The 22,784-nt window shown below is 40.9% G+C and overlaps 1 protein-coding gene across 3 annotated transcripts in view; it reads left to right on the top strand.

Annotated features, from left to right (window-relative positions):
* LOC138738697 (uncharacterized) overlaps positions 1 to 22,784 on the top strand; it is an 87,442-nt gene that overhangs the window by 17,083 nt on the left and 47,575 nt on the right. For all 3 annotated transcript variants that reach the window (XM_069889418.1, XM_069889419.1, XM_069889420.1), the window contains 3 exons: positions 2,374 to 2,473; positions 2,586 to 3,079; positions 11,805 to 17,898. In XM_069889418.1, coding sequence (XP_069745519.1) covers positions 2,374 to 2,473; positions 2,586 to 3,079; positions 11,805 to 17,898 — 6,688 coding nt within the window. The remainder of the gene's footprint in view (positions 1 to 2,373; positions 2,474 to 2,585; positions 3,080 to 11,804; positions 17,899 to 22,784) is intronic.

Below are 22,784 nucleotides of genomic sequence, written 5' to 3'. Positions count from 1 at the left end.
AGTCTCATCAATCTGAGGCGCCTGCAAGCTCACACCAAGACACAAGAGAAACTTGTCCGTGAACTACTCTTTACAGACGATGCCGCTTTAGTTGCCCATTCAGAGCCAGCTCTTCAGCGCTTGATGTCCTGTTTTGCGGAAACTGCCAAAATGTTTGGCCTGGAAGTCAGACTGAAGAAAACTGAGGTCCTCCATCAGCCAGCTCCCCACCATGACTACCAGCCCCCCCACATCTCCATCGGGGACACAAAACTCAATGCTCAACCAGTTTACCTATCTCGGCTGCACCATTTCATCAGATGCAAGGATCGACAACGAGATAGACAACAGACTCGCCAAGGCAAATAGCGCCTTTGGAAGACTACTCAAAAGAGTCTGGAAAAACAACCAACTGAAAAACCTCACAAAGATAAGCGTATACAGAGCCATTGTCATACCCACACTCCTGTTCGGCTCCGAATCATGGGTCCTCTACCAGCATCACCTACGGCTCCTAGAACGCTTCCACCTGCATTGTCTCCGCTCCATCCTCAACATTCATTGGATCGCTTTCATCCCTAACGTCGAAGTACTCGAGATGGCAGAGGTCGACAGCATCGAGTCCACGCTGCTGAAGATCCAGCTGCGCTGGGTGGGTCACGTCTCCAGAATGGAGGACCATCGCCTTCCCAAGATCGTGTTATATGGTGAGCTCTCCACTGGCCACCGTGACAGAGGTGCACCAAAGAAAAGGTACAAGGACTGCCTAAAGAAATCTCTTGGTGCCTGCCACATTGACCACCGCCAGTGGGCTGATAACGCCTCAAACCGTGCATCTTGGCGCCTCACAGTTTGGCGGGCAGCAACCTCCTTTGAAGAAGACCGCAGAGCCCACCTCACTGACAAAAGGCAAAGGAGGAAAAACCCAACACCCAACCCCAACCAACCAATTTTCCCCTGCAACCGCTGCAGCCGTGTCTGCCTGTCCCGCATCGGACTTGTCAGCCACAAACGAGCCTGCAGCTGACGTGGACATTTACCCCCTCCATAAATCTTCGTCCTATTTCATTATTAAATATAAATTATAAGATGAAGGCTTTAAAGGGTCTTTTGTTTAGGTCTCACTTATTGCTGGAGAAAAGGATTCTGGGAGATTATGGGTTTCTGAAGCCTGATGTAATACTTTCATAAAGATAGGAATTAATAAATCTTTACATTCATTATAAAATTCGGGATGGAATCCATTACTTTGTAATGAACTCAAAGCCCCTCTCACCTCTAACTGAGTAAAGGGAGCACTCAGTTCAATTTACTCTTGCAAACCTAATCTAGGTAAAGCTATTTATTTTATTTTCATCTTTTCAAGATTCCGAGCTCGACAAGTTTGAATAAAAATTCTTAAAGGATTCTTTTATTTCTTGAGGCTTATAAGTAATAACATTAGTGTCCTTTTTAATTGCATTAATTATTCTCAAAACCTGTTGTTTTTAATTGCTAGGCAAGTACTTTGTGATCTTTCACCTAATTCATAATATCTTTGTTTTGTTCTTGTAATTGCTTTCTCTGTTCTGTAAGTTTATAATGTATTATACTGAAGATTTTTTATTAATTAATTGTCTATGTTTAGCTTCAGAACCCCGTTTTTGAAGATCTTTTTCCAAAACTCATTTCTTTCTTACTGATCAATCTCTCTCATACTCCTTTTTAATTTTAGAAGTAAAATTTACAATTTGACATCTTAAACATGCTTTCAAAGCATCCCATATAATAAACTAATCACATACAGGGTTCAAATATGTTTCACAAAATGTCCAAATTTGTGTTCTAACAAACTCTCAAAAATCTTTTCTTTTCAATAATAATGAATTCAATCTATAAATCATTTTCTCCTTGTCAGGCATTCTCATCATTATTAATAAAGGCAAAAGATCAGATAAGATCCTTGCTTTATAATCAGATTCAAGAATCCTAGTTTGTATTTGTGCTGAAGTTAAAAATAAATTAATTCTAGAATAAGAATTATGCCTATTGGAATAAAATGAATAATCTTTCTCTCCAGGATGAATCCTCCTCCATACATCTATTAAATTCAAGTCTCTCATTAATACCAATGTAGCTTTTGCTGCTTTTTTTCTCATCGCTACCCGAGTGGATGATTCCAACAATGGATCTAAACAGAAACTAAAATTCCCTCTTTTATTAAAATACTTTCATGTGCCTCTGCTAAATTTAGAAATGTTTGGAATGGAATCTCTTTCGATTAACACGTTCAGTAAAATGGGGCACTCGTCTTCGTTTATCTGCATTTATTTTGCTCATGCTCTTGAATCTATTTTCAGTAACTTCCTTCTTTTTTTGCCACTTTATTTTGTATGTTTTCTGTTTTCTTTCTAGGCCTCTGGACAATAAAACTACAGAGAGTTCAGCAAATGTTCAGGTTGACACACAGACTTTCTCTAGTTCTGCAAACAAGTTGCTGACTGACCTGACAAAGGTAAATTGCATTCTGATTTCTTTGAGATATGCTGCTGTCGTGAAATTGCTGTTTAAATCCATGATAATTTAACTCTTGGAGCATAACTTTATGCTGTGTCTTTACTCTTAAGGTTTTCCAGGTTTCTGGGGATCAAGAAAAATTTGCACCAAGAGCTAATGAAGATGTGGCACAAAATGCAGATGATGGCATTCTAAGGAAACTAGGAAATTTTTTCAGTCGAACTACAATATTAAAGTCAACAACCCTCCCACAAAGTAAAAATAAGAGCAGACCAGGTTTGAAGACTGAAAGTGAACATGGAACTCACACACCTAATAAGAATGATTATTCAAAAAAGGAGCCTTTTCAGGAACAAATTACGCATGATGATGAAGGAACTGATAGGAACACATTGGAGAACAGCCATAATGAGAGCCCTTCCAGAGAGCAGAGGCATGTACATTCACAGCAAGATGATTTAAATATATTTGACCTTGGTCCTTCTGAATCAAAGAGTAAAGAAAAGACAATTAATTTATCCTCATCGGGACATTGCAAAGAAAGTGGAAGATCAGAGAAAGAACTCGGTGGTTCAGTTTGTACTGCCGATTCCATTACTGACCAGTAAGTCATTCTGAACTGATCACCTTTTACATCTGTTTTGGTAAAGTTCTGTGGTCCAAGATCAATAGAGTTATTATAAGTCTTTACAGGTAGTCCTTGACTGCCGACCTACGTGAGTTATGTCCATCCGCACATGTGACCTAATTTAAAATTTTTTTAAATTCAAATTACTGTACGAATACATATTTTGTATTAAAAATACTGTATACAATGATCCCCACTCCCAGTCGGCAGCCCAAGTTCCCCATCTTTGGAGTCCATTACGGTCATAAGTTGGGGACTATCTGTATTCTGAAGTGGCCTTTCCCTTTTAATTTCCTGAACTGACAACTCTGGTAATTATCAAACAAGATGTGACTGGTGTGGCTTCATGATGTATGTTGAAGAATTATGTTTGAGTGGATTTGGAAGGATTTTGTTCCAACCAATTTTCTTTCTCCCAATAATTCTTGTGTTTGAGGACTTCACCCTAGAGTAGTAGTGGGGAAAATCCTTGGCTTGGTGTTTTAAATTTTGGAAGTAGTTTTAACCAGCGGAGTCCGAGACCACCCACCTCTATACAAAAGATTAGGGTATGGTATAAAACCTGCAATGGATCCCACATAACAATTTGGCAGTTTGCAGCACTTGTATTTTCCAGCTATGTGCCCATTATGTCAACATAGTCACAGTAAAACTAGTTCTCAGAATCTTAGCCAGAATTTTAATGCCATTATTCTCTCAGAATGATAACCGCAGGATTTCCGTGCAAGCATAATATAACATAGAAACTCCTGAGTTGCTGTCGTTGTTTCTTACCATGCAATTTTTTAAGTGCTTTCAGGATCAGGATCAATGCAAATCATTATAACATGTAAATGTTTATGTTTTTATGCACTAGCATTGCTCCAAAATACCCTGAAAATGTTGGCTTTAATTACATGAAGATTAAGCCCTTCTTTTCAGGTGCAGTGAGACATTGCTGTTAAGCAAATTCTCTGGAGCTTAAAAAAAGTTATGAATATGACTTGTAATTTTATTACACTAATATTTTGAAAAGTTGTGGGTTCTAAAATTCAAAAAATAGATCATTTATGAAATGAAGGGATCGATCTTGATTACATATTCTAGTTCTAATATTTAAAGAGTTAATAAAAACTATCCATTTTGCTGGTGTGGTCTGAGAGAATTCTGTGGTGCGAGTAACCCAAATCTATTCCAAAATCCAAATAAGTAATAATCTTTTTAAAGAGAATTCCTGTCCTTTTGTTGAATGATGTATCCTTCAGTTATGCTCAACACATGGCTTTAGCTAGATGATTGAGTGTTGTCGTGAAATCACAGGCATCATGTTGGCTTAGCATCAAAATCACCACATCCTCCATCATTTAGGCATGAAACTGCATCTTCAGATCCTTACCAATATAGAAACTGGTGCACATTCTACTACAGGTCGAGTACCCCATATCCAAAGTTCTGAAAACCGAAAAGATCTTTTTTTAGCACCGACATGACATCACAAGTATGGAAAAAAAAATTCAACACCTGATTTGCCCTTGTGGGGCTCTGACCCTGTTGGTGACATTTTGATTACAAAAACTTTATTTAAAAAAAAAGAGCAAACAGTATCTTTGTTTCTGGCTGGGAAGATGCCAAACAAAGCTGGGTCCAAGCCTTCAGCATCGGCTGCAGCCGGAGTCAGTGAATCCATTCTCAACATGGGGTGCGGTACTGTCTGCATCGAAGAAGTCGCCTGGGGCTCCTGGGTTGGAGCAGGGACCATAGTTGGCGACCGGCGGCGGTGGTTGGGAGGTGTCGGGGACCAGCAGCAGAGATCGAGTTTTTTTTAGTATATATTAGGCATTATTTCATGTGAATTTTCATGTCGTCGTTGTTTAACTGCTGATACATGTATTCTGCTGATGCTACTGAACAGTTTGGGGATTTTTCAGTTTTGTTCTGAAAACCAAAACAATCCAAAAGCTGAACGTCTGGTCCCAAGCATTTAGTATGTGGGGTACTGTACCTGCGTAATACAATCATATGCATTGAATGGACTTCTCAAACCATTTCAGCATTTGTAATATTCCAAAGCATATGATGGGGACATAATATTTTGCAGTTCTAGTTACTTCCCTGTTCAAAGTTTCCAATTGTCCTGAAGAGGCCCTATTTCTGATTTGGCTGGTCATAAGTTATTGGAGAACATCCTATGTATGGAATGTCAGTGTGTAAGCATAAATCTCAGCATATTATTCACAACAATATTTAGCCCATTCTGATTAATTCGTTAGCACATCATGATCAGGGTGGTGCTGCTGGAGCCGCTATAGCAGCAGGGCTACCACTGGTGAGGACCTTCGGGGAGCAAGGGAGCAGAGATACAGGGTCCCACAGGTTCCAGCTACCCAGTTGACTGCCCTCAGTTCCGAGGGAGCCATATAACCATTTACAGAGCGGAAACAGGTTGGTTCGCTAGAGCAACTCCACTAGCTCAAACCTCCCGCTCTCTGCCCATAACCCTCCGACCCCCTCACCTCCATGTACACATCCAACCTTCTCTTAAATGACAGAAGGGACCCTGCTGCAATGATCTCATTCGGAAGTTCATTCCATTCTGCCACCACTCGCTGAGTGATAAAGCCACTTCTAATATTTCTCCTAAAGTGTTTCCCTCTTACCGTTAACTCATACCCTCTTATTCCAACCTCCCCTTCCCTCAGGGGAAAGAGTCTGTTTATGTCTAGTCTATCTATTCCTTTCATAATTTTAAATACCTCTATTAAGTCCCCTCTCACTCATCTACGTTCCAGTGAATGATGTCCCAGTCTCCTTAATCTCTCCCTGTAATCCAGATGCTGTAAGCCAGGCAACATCCTTCTGCCAACTTCAGTGCAATCCCACTACCAGCTGCATTTTCCCTTCTCCACTCCTATTTGGTTTGCGCAGGGACAAGTTTCTCTGAGACTCCATGGTCTGCTTTTTCCCTTCCACCCACTAAGGCTCTTCCCACTGTAACCACAGAAAGCACAAAACTTGTCCAAGTTTAAGTTCCCGACAGGGTTTTTTTATTTGAAATCCAGCGACTGTGGGTCTGTGCCCAAGATGGCGGCGCCTATTAATCGGCAGCAGGCATGAGGGCTGCAGTCTCCGGGAAAGCGGAGGACTGGAGCAGGGCATCAGATAATGGGAGAAGCGGAGGAGACATCCGGTGGAGACGGCAGATCAGTGAGGGGGCTCTGCAGCTGAGCCACCTCTGCGGCTGAGGGACCAGTGCATGCAGTGGGCTGCTGGCTACTCGAGGTGAGGAACCCATGGAAGCTGTGGGCTGCTGAAGACTGCTGTAGGGAGACTCATGCCCGACTGCTGGAGACTGGCTCGAACTGGCTATAGGGGTACAAGGTATCGGAACAGGGACGTGAGGAGGTGCAGAGGGCACAAAAGGGTGCCTGACTGTGTTGGAGGTTCGGATCAGGTGCTCAGGTTGCCATTGGTTTGGACTGGATTCTGAGTGGCTGCAGGGGCTGTGGAAGCGCTAGAGGAAAATCTATGGATACTCGGTGACTCTGGGTGGCGGGGGGGGGCTCTCTTGCTTCTTTTTCTCTGACTGTAAGAACTGTAAAAGGTGCTTAGGCAATTCCTGCCAGTGGCAAATCTGTCCGTCTTGTAGCAGGCAAAAAGAAATTTCCTGTAATATGACACTGTTTTATTACTATGACAATAAATTGAATCTTGAGCACATTTTACATTCATTGCATTCCATCATAATATGGAGCTGCTGTGGGAATTATTCAAGTGAAATGCGTTAATTTTTTTGTTGTAGCAGTCTTGTATTGTCAGTGTTTTAAGAAATGATCAGTATTGTTTTTTCATAAACCTGTTCGGTGGCATTCCATGGACATTTTTTAAAAATTACTTCCGTTTACTTTTGGAAGGTTTTGTAGTTTTGATGTTCCCACTTGATCTCAACAAAAATGATGCATTTCTATCATGCCTTTACCATCTCCTCCTATTAGAAGTATTTAAGATGCAACTAGATACATTTTTTGGAAGATTGGTGAATTGAGGGCCAGCACAGAAGAGAAGATAAAGCCAGTGTATTAAAATGAAACAACACGTACAGACCCTGGGCTAAAGGAAAAGATACAATGTGCTTTATGAGAAGGTCAGAGATTTAGTAAGAGTTTTAGAGATCATTACGGGTAAAAAGATTTGGAGGAGGAATTCCATAAGGTTCGTTCAAAGGTGGCTGAAGACGTGGCCACAATTGAACAGTGGAGACTTGAGATGCAGACAGAGAGGCAACAGGCAGAGCAGGTTGCTGCAGTGGGTGAGATCAAGGCCACAAGAGAAATTATACATTAGTAATAAGTGAACATAAACTGATCAGGTCAGAAATGGAGGGGTAAATGAGAAAACCAATTCCTCCTCAACTCATCTTCAATGGATGACTCCTTTCTTGTCGTGCATTCGTCCCTGATCGCTGTCATTCTCAATGTATTGATCTAAGACCTTTTGTGTAACCTTGATATCCCTCACATTTCATTCCATATTTTTTTTAATTTATTTTGCAACTCTTTGCACTTTTATACCTCTCCAAATCCATGTGATCTCTCATCTTTGTAACTGTTAGCGTCAATGATGTCTTGTGAAGTGGAAATAGTGTTTGCCCTATTAGAATTCTTTGAGGATGTAACAAACAGGCTGGATAAAAGGGAACCAGTGGATAGGATACATTAAGGTGCAACATGAGAGTTTATTATACATGGGAGAAAAGGGAGGGATTGATGTAAGAAATGTGTTGACTAATAGAAGATAGAGTTGGGATCATTGGATTCTCTTTGTATTGCTGATCAATCTCTGGAGAGTTGACATTGGGATTGATGGGGAGGGCTCTGAAATTCACAATTAATAATGATATTGTAGATGAGGCTACAATGATGTAAAGATATTGAATGTGAGTTAAGTGTGAGGAAAACCGAATCTGCAAATGGATTGAAAAGTTGTGAGTGAACAAGAAGTTAATCGTAAAATGTGGGAAAATGAGAGGTTATCCATCAAGATGGATGAAAAAGCAAATTATATTTCAGAAGAGCGAGAATAGTCCGTAGTCCACTGCTCTCCTCATTTTACATCCATGACTGTGTGGCCAGGCACAATTGCAATGTTATCTACAAGTTTGCAGATGACACCACAGTTGTCGGCAGATCACAAATGGCAATGAGAAAGCATACAGGAGGGAGATAGATCAGCTTGTTGAATGGTGTAATGACAACAACCTTGTTCAACATCAGCAAAACCAAGGAGATGATTGAGGACTTTTGGAGAAAGTCAAGGGAACAAAACCCAGTCCTCATCAAGGGCTCAGTAGTGGAGAGGGTCAAGAACTTCAAATTCCTGGGGATGGGGGGGTGGTCAACATCTCCAAGGATCTGACCTGGAGTCATCACGTTGATACAATCACAAAGAAAGCTCACCAGCGGCTATACTTTGTGAGGTGTCTGAGGAGATTTGGTATGTCACTGAAAACTCTCAAACTTCTACGGGTGGAGAGTGTTCTAGCTGGTGGTTAGATCACTGCCTGGTATGGAGGCACCAACTCTCAGGACAAGATTAAACTCCAGAGGGTTGTTAATTCAGCCTGCAACATCACAGGAACCAGACTTCACTTCATCGAGGACACCTACATGAGGTGGTGTCTTAAAAAAGGAGCCTCACTACCCAGGCCGTGCCCTCTTCACGCTGTTACCATCGGGGAAAAAGATACAGGAGCCTAAAGACGAGCACTCAGCGGCACAAGGACAGCTTCTTCCCCTTTCATCAGATTACAGAATAATCAAGACACTGCCTTACTGTTTGTGCACTATTTTTAATTTTTTTACAGTAATGTTGCAAGGTGGTTATAATATGAATGTTTGCACTATTGATGCTTCTGCAGAACACCGAATTTCGTGTCTTGTTCAGGACAATAAATCCTGATTCTGAATACAAAATATTGTACACAAGTCCGGTACGATGAAAGGATACACGGAAAGGATGGGTTTAGAGGGATATGAGCCAAACACAGGCAGATGGGACTAGCATGGGTGGGACATTTTGGTCAGCCTGTTTCCACGCTGTATGTCTCTGTGAACACGGAGCGCTTGCATTTCAGGGGTCTCGAGATGCATCAAATATTCCTTCAAGCACTTCTCAGTAGTGCAGCTGGTGTACAGCCTGCTGCCTCATCCCCTGAAAAACAAGGTTCAGTCTTGATCAGCAGTGTTGTGTGTGAAGCTTGCACACTTTCTCACTGGCCTCCAAAAGGTGCTCGGGTTTATTTCAATTTTTATCTTTTTAAATTTAGACATACAGGCCATTTGGGCCCACCAGTCCTTGCTGCCCAATTTACACCCAGTTAACCTACAACCCTGGTACGTTTTGAATTGTGGGAGCAAACTGAATCTCCCCAAGGAAAACCCACGAAGACGCGGGGAGAATGTGCAAACTCCTTACAGACAGCATGGGATTCGAACCCCAGTCCAGATCACTGGCGCTGTAAAGGCATTGCATTCACCATTACGCCAACCGTACCACCCCTATACGTCACAAAAGATGTATGATAGGAATATTAACTGCTCACTGTAAATGTTCTCCAGTGTATAACTGAGTAGTGGAATGTAAGGAAGATTGATGGAAATGTTGGGAAAATAAATGGGACCAGTGTGAATGGGTACTCGATGATCAACATGGACTCGATGGGTGGAAGAGCCAATTTCTGGCCAGTGTGATTCTGTCTCCCCATTCATCTGTGGTTTTATCTATTGTCGTAACTTGAGCAATTTCTGCATCCTACTTTCACCCAAACCAACTGCTGAAATCTTGGTTTATCACTCACCTGCTTGCTTTTCAAATATTCTGTTAATTGTTATTGGGTGTTTCCCTATAGTGGGACTATTTACTCATTCTGACTCATTACTTTTAATTAAATCTGTTGCGTCACATCCTCGAGTCGATTCAAGGGCATATTGTTCAAAAACTCTCAAGATATTTACCACCTTTGGGACACAGTGTTGTATCTGCTTCCTTCACTCTCTCTAAGTTTGACTACAATGCTAATCCATGAGATTTATGAAGGGAAGATTATCTGACACAACTTGTTACATCAAAGAGTTTGTCATTGAGAGCTTAGTTTGTGGTATGGATCTTAATAATTGTCAATGCATCCTTTCATAGTCATACACCTTGTGAAATCGTAACTGGCCTCATCGATCAACAATATAACAACTGGAATCTTAATCCTAAAGTTGGGTTAATTTATTTTCCACATACAGTTTAACTATTCAGAGGTTTTTAGTTGCATTGTCTCCATTTCTAAATTGGGTGTGCAGGCAAATAAGCATCATACAGTGTATGATGAGGACTACGTGAACTAAATAGGTGCTGCAAACTCGTAGCCCTTCAATTGGAAATGAGGTCAATGTAATATTTTTCAAGGAGAGAGAATGGTTCATTGTGCATTAGTTTACAAATTGCCTTACTTCCTGTTTTCCCCTTCATGACCACTTTGCACATGTCAATCTAACATAGGGGTGGTAAATTGGATTAGTAAGTATGCAGATGATACGAAGATTGGTGGTGTTGTGGACATTGAAGAAGGTTATCAAAGCGTGCAGTGGGATGTAGATCAGTTAGTAGAGTGGGGTGAAAGATGGCAGATAGAGGTTAATACTGATGAGTGTGAGGTGCTACATTTTGTTAAGACTAATCAGCAAAGATCATTCACGTTAAATGGTAAACAATTGTAGAACCAAGGGATTTAGGAATTCTGGTCTGATCTTCAGGACAGAAGTGGTAAATGCCGGTTCGACTTTAATCTTTAAGGAAAATTTGGATAGGTATATGAACGAGAGAGGTGTGGAGGGTTACAGGTCAATGAGACTAGGTGGGAGAAGGTGTTCAGCATGGACTAGAAGGGCCAAACTGTATATGGCTATATAATTTGAAATAAAGACAGCAAATGGTGGAAATACTCAACAGGTCAGAGTGCATCAATGGGGGGGGGGGGGAGGGGGGGAACAGTTAACATTTTAGGTCAGTGATCTTTCACAAAGACAACTGCTCTATATTGATCACTTGGTGCCTCACCAATAATGTCAGATTATATGATGAGTGCTATATTTGAAAATGTCAAGGTTTAACAAGTGATTGGGGTTTTGAGCGGTGAATCACTCTCCATTGAATACCCATCACAGTTGATTAATAATATTGTTGCTTTGCATATTTACAATTTTTCTTAAATTAACAACTTTAAGTGAGTTCTATTCAAGTCAAAAGATTGTTTTGAAATTTCCATCTGGGTGTCCTTCAGTATTGAGATGAGTTAATGATGCATCAGTAGATTGAATGATTTAACAGAGAGTTCTGAACTGTGCAGAGAACAATTTTCTGTACTCGTTCTTGGAATGTGGCTGTCACTCTGTGACTTTTTTTAATTGGCATCGAGGATCAATCACGTCAAGTTGGGCAGGTTTTGTGTTTGTCGTTTTAAACATTATTTCCCTACCTAATAACCATTAACAAAACATTTGGATGTTTAACATAAAATTATAATGTGTTCTAATCCTACTCCAGAAATGATTGTATTCCTTTAATTCAATTTAGTAAACTACAAAAGATTTGGTCTCGTGTCTTCCACAGTATGATTGTACTATCAGAGATTACCACTGCCATTACTAATTTTGTTCAATATTCTCTCAACTTCCAGAAAACCTCTTCAATGCACTTCATTAGGTTCCAACAAGAAAGTCGTTGATGACAAAACCCTTACAAAACTGCAAACTATCGTTGATAAATGCCAAGAAGATAATCAGCAAATTTTAGAAAATGGAGCCAAGAAGTCAGATAATTCTGAGATTGGAAAAGTTGCATCTGTTCCACCAATCACAACTTATTCAACATATCATGGAGCAAGAAGGATGAAAAGACGGCAGTCTCGCAATAAAGTATTTAGACCACAAAATGCGACCATCTCTGAAATTGATGAAAAGAATGAAGCTTCATTGGACAACCAACAAATTAGGAATCAAGTGATAGAAGAAACTAACCAAAATGACCCAACTATGTCTGGGATCCAAAGCCCTGTAGTTGATATGATGCCTTTAACAAATCATCTCAGTGGGAAGGATGGAGCCCGATCTCAAGTCCATACGGTGAGATTTCCATCAAATGAAGCTGAGATAGTGACAGACATGAAAACTGAAAACAAAACTCCTGCACAACCACCTTCTTTCACTGGCAGTAGTGGAGAAATAGAGCTAACTGGCTCTCAGAAAAAATGTGAACACAGCGCACTGACAACAGACACAATAGACAGCTCCAAGAAGCAAGCATTAAAGTCTGATCCATCACAGTCAAATGCAAATGGCAGGAGTATTAAAACTGATTTAGAGGAATATTGTGGTCTAACTGTTTCTGCAACTACAGGTTCAAATTTAGATGATGCAGAGAAGCAAACTAAAAGAGCCGAACCTGTGGGGAAAGGCCTGACACATGGAATTGCAGACAATGCTGCTGCTCTCACCAAAACTGTCCCTGTAACGGAGCCAATGAAAGTGGTCCACATGAGCAAAGAGGCAGATATACCAGAAATGCTCCCCAATGAAAATGATGAACATAATCTACCTTCCACAAGGACAAATAAACATACAACAGTGTTGGACACATTTGAAGTGTTGAGTAACAAAATGAGCATTCCTACTGATGACTTGCATGAAGAACATAAAGTAAAAGATAACGAAACAGGGATATCTATTGGGATTTTTGCAAGTGACCCAAAAGATATTATTGAGAAACCATCAAGGGAACACAGTCAACCAACAGAAAAGAAACCAGAAGCTGACATTGAGCTTATAAATGATGAGCAATCTTCTGAAGTTTTGGAAAAACTAACGAGTAAGAATCCATCCACTGCTAAACTAATGAATGAAGCCAAAAATGAGAGTAAATGTACCAGTCCTAACACTGATGACAAATCGACAGTGATGTTTGAGATGAGTCAACAGCTCAAGATACCTGGTGACACCGTTGTTACCAGTACTTCAGAAAAGGCTTCGAGGGTAATAAATTCAGCTGGAGTTGGCAACTCAGAGGACACTTCAATGATTGAACCCCAGGTGACTACAGAAGGTAACCTTGCACAGATGGAGAAATCAATGTGCATTCAAAAACCAGACCAATTGTTTAAAATTTCCTCTGAGCAAGACAATGACCATACTTCAGAACCAAACCTGTGCAATCAGACCTCTTTGCCTGAACCTCACATTTCTAGAGGAGGCAGGCTCTCCTTGGCTAATGAGAGTATCTTCTACAGGTATTATCAAGAATCAGCAAGTTCTTTATTCAGTCCAGATGATAGACCTTCATTTACAAATAACGAGGTTATTCCAGACTCCATCTTCAAAGAAAATCAGTTTGAAAAACAGGACCAGATAAATGGATCTGATGTTATGAAAGCACAGAAAGATAGGAGTGAGAAAGCTAAGGAAACAAGTAGGCTACATAGCCCAGCAGAAAACAGTGTGTGGTATAGATATTTTGAACAAAGTTCTGACTACTTAAACAGTCAAACACATTTGAAGAGCTGGCAAGCCAATGAAATTGTACATTCAACAAAGGTGTTTGGTTTGGTAACTGATTCTGCTGATGGGGTCATTCAAAGCACCTCTCAGGAATGTGCATTGAATGATTCCAAAGAGCAAAACAAAGCAATGGCAGAGGGGATCAAAGCCAGTGACAATGAGGACTCGTGTGTGCCACCTTCAGACAAACCAGAAGACAAAGGGCCTTCTTTAAAAATCAGTGTGAAGGGCAAAGAAATCTGGGTACAATCAGAAGCAGATTTCACAAGAGAGGAGTGCACGGAGGATGCCTCCCATCCTCAACCAATAGAAACAAATAGTCTCAAAAGTCAGAAAGAAAAGGCGAAAGAAATCCAGGGAAATTTGATATTTTCAACAGACCAAGAGACCCCACATTTCCAGCAAGGTGCAACGGATGTCAAAGAGAATGTTACAACTGAGGATAGAGGTTCCACTCTAATATCAAATGTGAACATAAAGAATATTATTGAAGATCTTGATTTGAAAGAAAATAGAGCAGTCAACTACAATTTTGAAGAAATGCCTAAAGTAGTAAAGGATACTGCTGAGAGGAGGAGTGAAGGAGGACAGTCTAAGAGACTGGAGGAGTCTGGAAATAACTTGATGCACAGTCCTGGAAGATACCATGAAACCTTGCCTCAGATAACTCAAGATAAAATTTCTGAATATCTTCCCTCCATCCAGAATGCTGCTAAGAAAGACAGTTCAATGATGATCAAATCACAGGAGGAAAGCATCGGATCATTGCCAATATTGCCAGAGGACATCAATCCTATACCTGGACACACTATTGAAAACTTAACAAACCAAGAGGCAAGTCTTTCAAAACTTGCCTTAAGCCGTGAATCTGTGAATACAGCACTGTTATTTAAAGTAGGTGAGGGCAAAGCGAATGATGGTCAAGTACTAATACAGCAGCCGACAGAAGGAAAAGAACTGAAAGACTCTATAGTTGGTGCAGAAGATTCCTTGCCAGGGACATCGTCAAAAGTGGCCAATTTTGACATGGATTCCACAGGCCAGGAGTTGAAAAGGAAAATGTCAGAGCTATGTAATATTGTTGATCCAGCACAGAGTCCTGCCAAACTGAGATCTGATTCTGAAAAATTAACCCAATCCAATGATTTCCAGGGTAACTTGGTAGCAGATTTTGCAAACAAAGTGTCAAACTCGGAGAGAGAAAATAAATCTCAGACTAGTTCTGACCAGGATGAGTCCATAGACCAAGGCGTCAAACCCAAGAAAAATGGAGGAAGTACAGCTTCCAAAGTAAAAACCAGTTCTGTCTATCCATTACTAGATTTAATTAAACCAAGGAATGAATGGCAAAAAACAATGATTTCAAAAGTAGCACTGACTGACGAGACGACAGAAGCAACCCCTCAGATACTTAATATACCACAGTTGCATTTGCTGTACTGTAGGACAGCTTTAGCTAGTGACTCAGCCATGCCACCTGAAGCAAAATTAGCTGTGGATCATGTCTCTTCCCCTACAGGAGTAACACCACATACCCAGCACAGTAAAATTACTATCAGTGAGGAAAATACTGCAGTTGAAACATGTTCAAATCTAGAAACAATTGCTAGCTTAAAGGATTATGTTGATTCAAAAGAAGATGCAAATAACTTAATTGTGAACAACACAACTGAAGAAATACCTGAGGAATTGTTGAGGACAGTGCAAGTTGGTGAAGAGCAAGAAAAAGAAGTGATACATTCAGAGATGCAACAGCAGTCTGAAAATAACACAAAGTTCATTGCAGAAGGAGAGAGTAAAGTCTTGTTTCTGGATACACAGGGTAATGTTTCTGAGTACATTCCTTCTGTCCAAGCTAATGAGAAAGGTGGGTCAATGGCAAGGGAATCACATGGGGAAAGTTTCAAATCAGAATCTTTATTACAAATGGATTCGACCCTTCAAGCTACTGACCCCAAACAAAAGTTAAATAACCAGGAGCCAAGTACAGATCTTTTAGATCTTAGTTCAACAAATTATATCTTTGACATCACAGAGATTGTCCTTGAGGCAGATGAGAACAACACGAATGATGGTCAGATACACATACAGCAGCCCATAAAAGGAACAGAACTGACAAACACTGTGGTTAATGGAGAAGATTTCTTTCCCAAAGCATCTTTAAAAATAACACAATCTGACAACCCAAACACTGATCCTATGGGCCAGAAATCGATTGGAATAGTCTCAGAGCAATATGATTTTATTGATCCAGCACAAACTCTTACCATATTAACAAATGATTCACATGAAAATTCAATCCCTGATTTTGAGACAAGTGCAAAACATTCCAAGAACAAAAATAAGTTTCAATCTGTTTCTGTCCAGTTCAGAAAAATTGAGCAGAGTCAGTCAGCTGACCAGGGAGAGTCCTCGAATCAAAACCTAGCATCAGAAGATGGAACGTGGGCAGTTTCTGGAATAAAGACCAGCTCCAGTTCTGTAATACCAGACTTGGTTAAGTCCGTGGATGAAATGGATCACAGAATAATACAACAAATTACACTGATCAACAAAGAGATGGAAGCAAACACTCAGATACTTCGTGAAACAAAACTGCCTTTGACTGAGTGTGACTCAGCCATTGTGTCTGATGTAAAATCGGCTGAAGATCAGGAGTCTTCTCCTAAAGCAGTAACCCAGAACAGTAATAATGTTGTTGGTGAAGAAGATACCACTGTAGACACTGGTTCAGATCTAACAACCATTACTATGGTAAAGGATGCTGAAGATGTTGATTTAAAACAAGACACAAACAGTTTAATTGTAAACAACATAGCTAAAATCATAGCTGAGGAAGTGGTGAGGACAGTGCCAGTTAGTGGCATACTAGAGAAAGAGGTGATGCTGTCAGGGAAACCAAAGGAGTCTGAAAATAACACAATGTTCATTGATAAAGGAGAGATTGAAGACTCCTTTCTGAAAACTCGGGGAAATGTTTCTGACATTCCTGCAGTCCTCGGTTCTAATGAGAAAGATGCCGTAATAGCAACTGAATCACCAGAAAGAGGTTTCATACCAAGACCTTTATTGCCTGTGGACACCAACCGTACCCCAAAGGACCCTGATCAAGATCTAACAAATCAGAAGCCAATTACAGATCTCTTAAATCCAACTTCCACAACCGATCCACTTGACATCACAGAATCAGTCATTAAAGCTGGAGAGGACAAAGTTAATGATGGTCAGCAACCCACTGGACGATCAGAACTGAGAAGCACTGTGGGGGTTGGTGCTGAAGATTCCCTTCCAAGAGCTTCATCGAAAATAACAACAGCCAATCACGACACTGAACCCTTGGATAATGAATCGGTAGGAGGAGTTTCAGAGCAGAGTGATATTATTGATCCAGTGCAGAGTATTGCCAGATCTGCAAAATCAACCCATTCCAATGATATTGAAGAAAATACATTGGCTGATTTTGAATATAGTGATTTCACAAACATAGAAGAGGAAGAAAGATGGAACATTCCTGAAATGCAGTATATCTCTGACCTCGAACGTGAACACTCAACTAACCGGTGGGATGATGATTTCCTGGAATATCCTGATAATGAGAATGGAATAGAGCCTCTGGATTCTGAACAGGAAGCACTAATCCTCGACACACCATTGAGTCATTGCTTCAAAAGGAGGAAATATTATCCTTTTGCTTTACCACCAATATATGAAGAACAGGATCTGGAAAATGAGACAATAAAAGTCATCTCTGATATGACCCAGTTCCCAGGTTCAGAAGTAGAGTATAATATTAATGTATCTGTAGCATCGGCTCTCAAATCAGCACCAACATCATTAAATGTGACACAAAGTGAAAACGCACTTCAAGAAATTGAAGATGATGAAGAAAATGCAACCAGTCCAGACTCTATTGAAGAAGTGAGCACATCGGACAGTAATCATTTGGAAAAGGCAGACAAAAATACTCAAGAGGGAAGAGAGGATCAAAATGGGCCTTCACAGTTGCAAGCAGAAATTTGTGAAGTTGATTCCAAAACCTCCCCAAAACCAATGCCATCTCCAACAGTAGGAAGTATATTATATAGTTACTTGCAGGCATCTACAGATTCTTTAAAAGGGGATAAACCAGAATCGTCAATTACGGGTGCTGAAATACCAACCCATTTGCAGCAGAAGCCTCTTGAAGATTTAAATGTGCTAAATTATCAATTAGACTCAAAGGTAAGGCACTTTAAATTCTTGATAAGGTTTCTTGAATTAATTTTCTCTGTTCCCATTTGGGCCTTCCCAAAACCAGAACAATCTGCAGCAAAAAAGAGAAAGATCATAAACTCTCTCCTACCCTTTGTCTGTCCCAGTGCTAAGATTACCGCAAAGAGTCATGCAGAGACAGCTCAAGGAGACATTCTCTTCTAATGTTCCTTACTTGGTTGCTATGTGATATTGTTGTTTATGGATGTAGTACCAGGGCAGTGGTTCTCAACCTTTTTCTTTCCACTCATATTAAGCAATCCCTATGCCATCGATGATCTGTGATTAGTAAGGATTGCTTAAGGTGGTATGTCAGTGGGAAGGGAATGTTGAGAATCACTGCTCAAGACCAAATTGTTACTGAAATATTTTGCTTGAGAAAATTTGTCATTGGCTCATTTCCTTTGGAGTTATGAAACCGTGCACATAACGAGTCAATTAGGTACTGAAGACCCAACTGCGCTGGGTGGGTCACATCTCCAGAATGGAGGACCATCGCCTTCCCAAGATCGTGTTCTATGGCGAGCTAACTGTTGGCCAATAACATCTGCACAGATTGTATCTATGCTGGAGTATCTGTAGATTTTCTTGGCTCCGAAAAGTTCCTTCTATGTTTCTTTGTTACTTGTTCAGTAATCCTTGAGATGGTAAGACCTAAATATTTTTAAAATACTAAATGCTGAAATAGCAAAAGCTAAGTAACTAAAGTCCATCAGGTTATGTTTCTCCAAGATTCGACATATTGTCCAATGTGATCATGTGGCTCTGCTTGCTTGAGCTGTATCTTATTACATTTGTCCTGTGAAGTCTTGATTACTATTGTTAAAGTTAACCCGTGACAGCAAAAATAAGCTGCACCTTGGGGTCAATTAATATAAACTACTATCATAGATAGTAACAGATAAGAATATTAAACATTAAGATTAATTATGCAGTGTCCAATAAATGCAGCGTCTGTTGCTCATATTTGTGTCTGACGTCTACTGCGACTGAAATTGGTTTCCACATGTAGGGTTTAGGAAACATACCAGAACAAGTTGGTGTCTGTGTTTTCTTTGAGTGTCATCCAGGGCAACAAAACATCCAAAAGTAGCAATGGGCCAATCTGCCCCTCAAGTCTACTCTGACCTTCTATAAGGTTAATGATCTGAACCAATCTTGATTTTATCATTGTTTTCCTTCTCTCTCCCCATTTAAGTCATTTGTCAAATGCTGCTGTGAACCTATTTAATGACAACCCCCACAACTCTCTCTGGTAGAGTATTACCAAAGACTCTCAATTTCAAGATTCCTTTATTATCGTGCAATAAAAACAGTGCAATATAACACAGAATTTGCTTCAGTCTCCCCTAAGGTAGACAGATTTGCCTTCAGCATAAATTGCCGAAGCACCTCTTACAGTCAGAAAAAGCAAAGCAAAGAGAATTCCCTCAAAGTCGCTGAGTGTCTGATGATTTGCCTCCCATCACTCCCGCAGCCACACAGTCCAGTTCAAACCATCAGCAACCCGAGCTCCAGATCCAAACCTCCAAAACAATCACGAAGCCTTAAGTGCTCTTAGCACCCTCTCGTGCCCTGGTTCAATACCTGGCACCCCTTCAGCCAGTCTCCAGCTGGCTGACGCCTGGTGTGAATCTCTCAACCATAGTCTCCCGCAGCTTGCATGAGTTCCTCTCCTCAAGTTGCCAACCCTTCAATGGTCTGTTGTCGAGGTCATTGTTGTCTCTGCTTCTCCTTCTCAAATGTTTGGTGGATATTCTCCCTGTTTTATGGTGCCCTGCACCAGTCCTCTGCTTCACCGGAGTTTGCAAACTCTCGTGGCTACATCTGATCATAGGCACTTCCATCTTGGGCCAGACCCCACAATTACAGGATTTTTAAATAAAACCACCATCAGCTACATTACCAGGCTGTTTAAAGCCTGTACAGAGCTGACTGCAATCAGGCGGGGTGGTTGGACCCTGCGGGAGTGCAGTGTCTCTGCTCCCCACAGGTCCACACCAGTGATAGCACAGCCATTAAACCAGGGCCGGTAGTGCCTCCGTCTCCCACTTAATCAAACAATTTTCAAACAGAAAGAAAATCCTCCCCATCTCCTCAAAGAAAGATTACAGCATAGAAACAGGCCACCTCAGCCCCTCTCGTGTGTTCTGAACCACATTGTCTTGTCTAGTCCCACTGACCTGCACTCAATCCAAAGCCCTCCGTACCTCTCCCATCCATATACCTGTCCAAATCTTCCTTAAATGTTAAAATCAAGCCCGCATCTACCACTTCAGCAAGAAGCTCATTCCACACTCCCACCACTCTCAGTTAAGAAGTTTTCCCTCTAAACTTTTCCCCTTTCACCCACTCTCAATGGAAAAAGCCTATCGACATTTGCTCTGTCTAACCCCCTCATAATTTTAAATGCGTCTATCAAATCACCCCTCATTCTTCTATGCTCCAGGGAATAAAGTCCTAATCTGTTTAACCTTTCCCTGTAACTCAAGTCCCTGAAGTCTCAGCAACATCCTAGTAAATCTTCTCTGCATTCTCTCTATTTTACTGGCCAAAACTGCACACAATACTCCAAAATTGGCCTCACCAATGTCTTGTACAACATAGCATCCCAACTCCTGTACTAATCCAATTTACCACATATAGATTAAAAAACAACAATGGTCCCAGAAACGATCCCTAGGCACGCCACTAGTCACCGGCCTCCAATTGGAGAAGTAATCATCCATCTCTACTCTCGGGCTTCTCCATTATTGAATCCAGTTCGTGACTTCACTATGAATACTGAGCGTTTGAATTTTCCTGACTAACCTCCTATGTGGGACCTTGTCAAAAGCCTTAAATTCCATGTAGACAAATTTCTGGTAACCTCCTTGAAAATCTCTATAAGATTGGTTAAACATGATTTACCATGCATAAAGCCATTTTGACTATCCCTATTCAGTCCCTGACTATCCAAATAATTGTATATTTGATCTCTTATAACGCCTTTCAATAACCTACTACTGATGTCAGGCTCAGCAGCATATAATTTCCAGGGTTACCTTTGGAGCCTTTTTTAAACTATGGAACAATATGAGCTATCCTCCAATCTTCCAGCACCACACCCATGGCTAATGGCATTTTAAATATTTCTGCCAGAGCCCCTGCGATTTCTACACTAGCCTCCCTCAAGGTCTGAGGGAATATCCTGTCAGGCCCTGGGGATTTATCCACCTTTATTTGTTTTAAGTCAGCAAGCACCTCCTCCTCATTAATCTATATAGGTTCCATGGCCTCACTTACTTCCCATGACTCTGTTAATTTCCTCAGTAAATACTGATGGGAGTGGGGGGGTGGGGGGGGAGGAAACATTTAAGATCTCCCCCATCTCTTTTGGCTCCATACAAAGCTGACCACTCTGATCTTCGAGGGGACCAAATTTGTCCCTTACCATCTTTTGCTCTTAATATACCTGTAGAAACCCTTAGGATTTTCCTTAACATTGTCTGCCAAAGTAACATCAAGTCTTCTTTTAGCCTTCCTGATTTTTATCTTGACTTTTTTCTTGCATTTTCTCTATGCTGCCTATACCTGTAATACACTTCCCATTTCTTCCAAACCAGATCTCAAATATCCCATGAAAACCAAGGTTCCCTATACTTTCTAACCTTGCCTTTAATACTGACAAGAACATACAGACTCTGTCATCTCAAAATTTCACCTTTGAATATCTTCCACTTACCTCGCACATCCTTGCCGGAAAACCACTTATCCCAATCCATGCAGTGTAGATCCTCACGTGGTCCCTACGTGGACCACAACATCTGGCTGCTCACCCTCCCACCTGAGAATCCTGTGAACTCGATCTGAGATATCTCGGACCTGGCACCAGGGAGATGACATACCATCTGGGATCCTCAATCTCATCCACAGCACCTCTTATCTGTCCCCCTGACTATGGAATCTCCTATCACTACAGCTCATCTCTTTTCTCCCTTCCATTCTTAGCCACAGGACCAAGCTCCATGCTCCCTCTTCACCCCCCGCCTTTCTTCCCACACTCCCTTGTCCCCCACACTTATTGCGTTGAATGCTAACTTTTTTATGTTCGATGTGCAAGGAAGTCCAGATCTTTCACGTCAACCTTTTGTGGTCTGCTCAGTTTAATTATAGTTTGCATTTTCATTCTTTCTGCCAAAGTCGGTAACTTCACATTTTACCACTGTTCTGTTTGCCAACTTTTTGGCCACTCTCTCAACCTGACTACAAATGTCTGCATGCGGTGTCCTGTTCCATGCAAACACACCTAACGTTTTTATTTATAAATTTGGCTGTAGAGTCACTCAGTACCTTTTCCCCATCATTAATATAGATCAGTGGTTTTCAAACTGCCCCTGACCCAACCGCACATTCCACCTTAAGTATTCCTTATGCCATCAGTGCTCTGTGATTAGTAAGGGATTGCTTAAGGTGGTATGTGGGTGGAAAGAAAAAGGTTGAAAACCACTGTTTTAATCGTACCTCATTGACTTGTTATGTGCATGGTTTCATAACTCCAAAAGTAATTGGTCAGTGACAATTTTTCTCAAGCAAAATATTTCAGTAACAATTGGGTCTAGAGCAGTGATTCTCAACCTTCTCTTCCCACTCACAGACACTTTAAGCAATCCCTTACTTATTACAGAGCACCAATGGCGTAGGGATTACTCAAAGTGGTATGTGAGTTTAGGGAGGCAGTTTGAAAATCTCTGATATAGATGTTAAACAGCCGAGACCCAACATTGATCCATGTGGAACCCCACAAGTTATCAGTCCCAGTCTGATCCATTTATCCAGATTCTCTATTTTTTTTTGTCAGTCATTCCCTATCCATG

Source organism: Narcine bancroftii, chromosome 7, assembly GCF_036971445.1.
Source record: "Narcine bancroftii isolate sNarBan1 chromosome 7, sNarBan1.hap1, whole genome shotgun sequence".
NCBI classification, from domain to species: domain Eukaryota; kingdom Metazoa; phylum Chordata; class Chondrichthyes; order Torpediniformes; family Narcinidae; genus Narcine; species Narcine bancroftii.
This window is presented reverse-complemented; position numbering and strand designations above follow the sequence as displayed.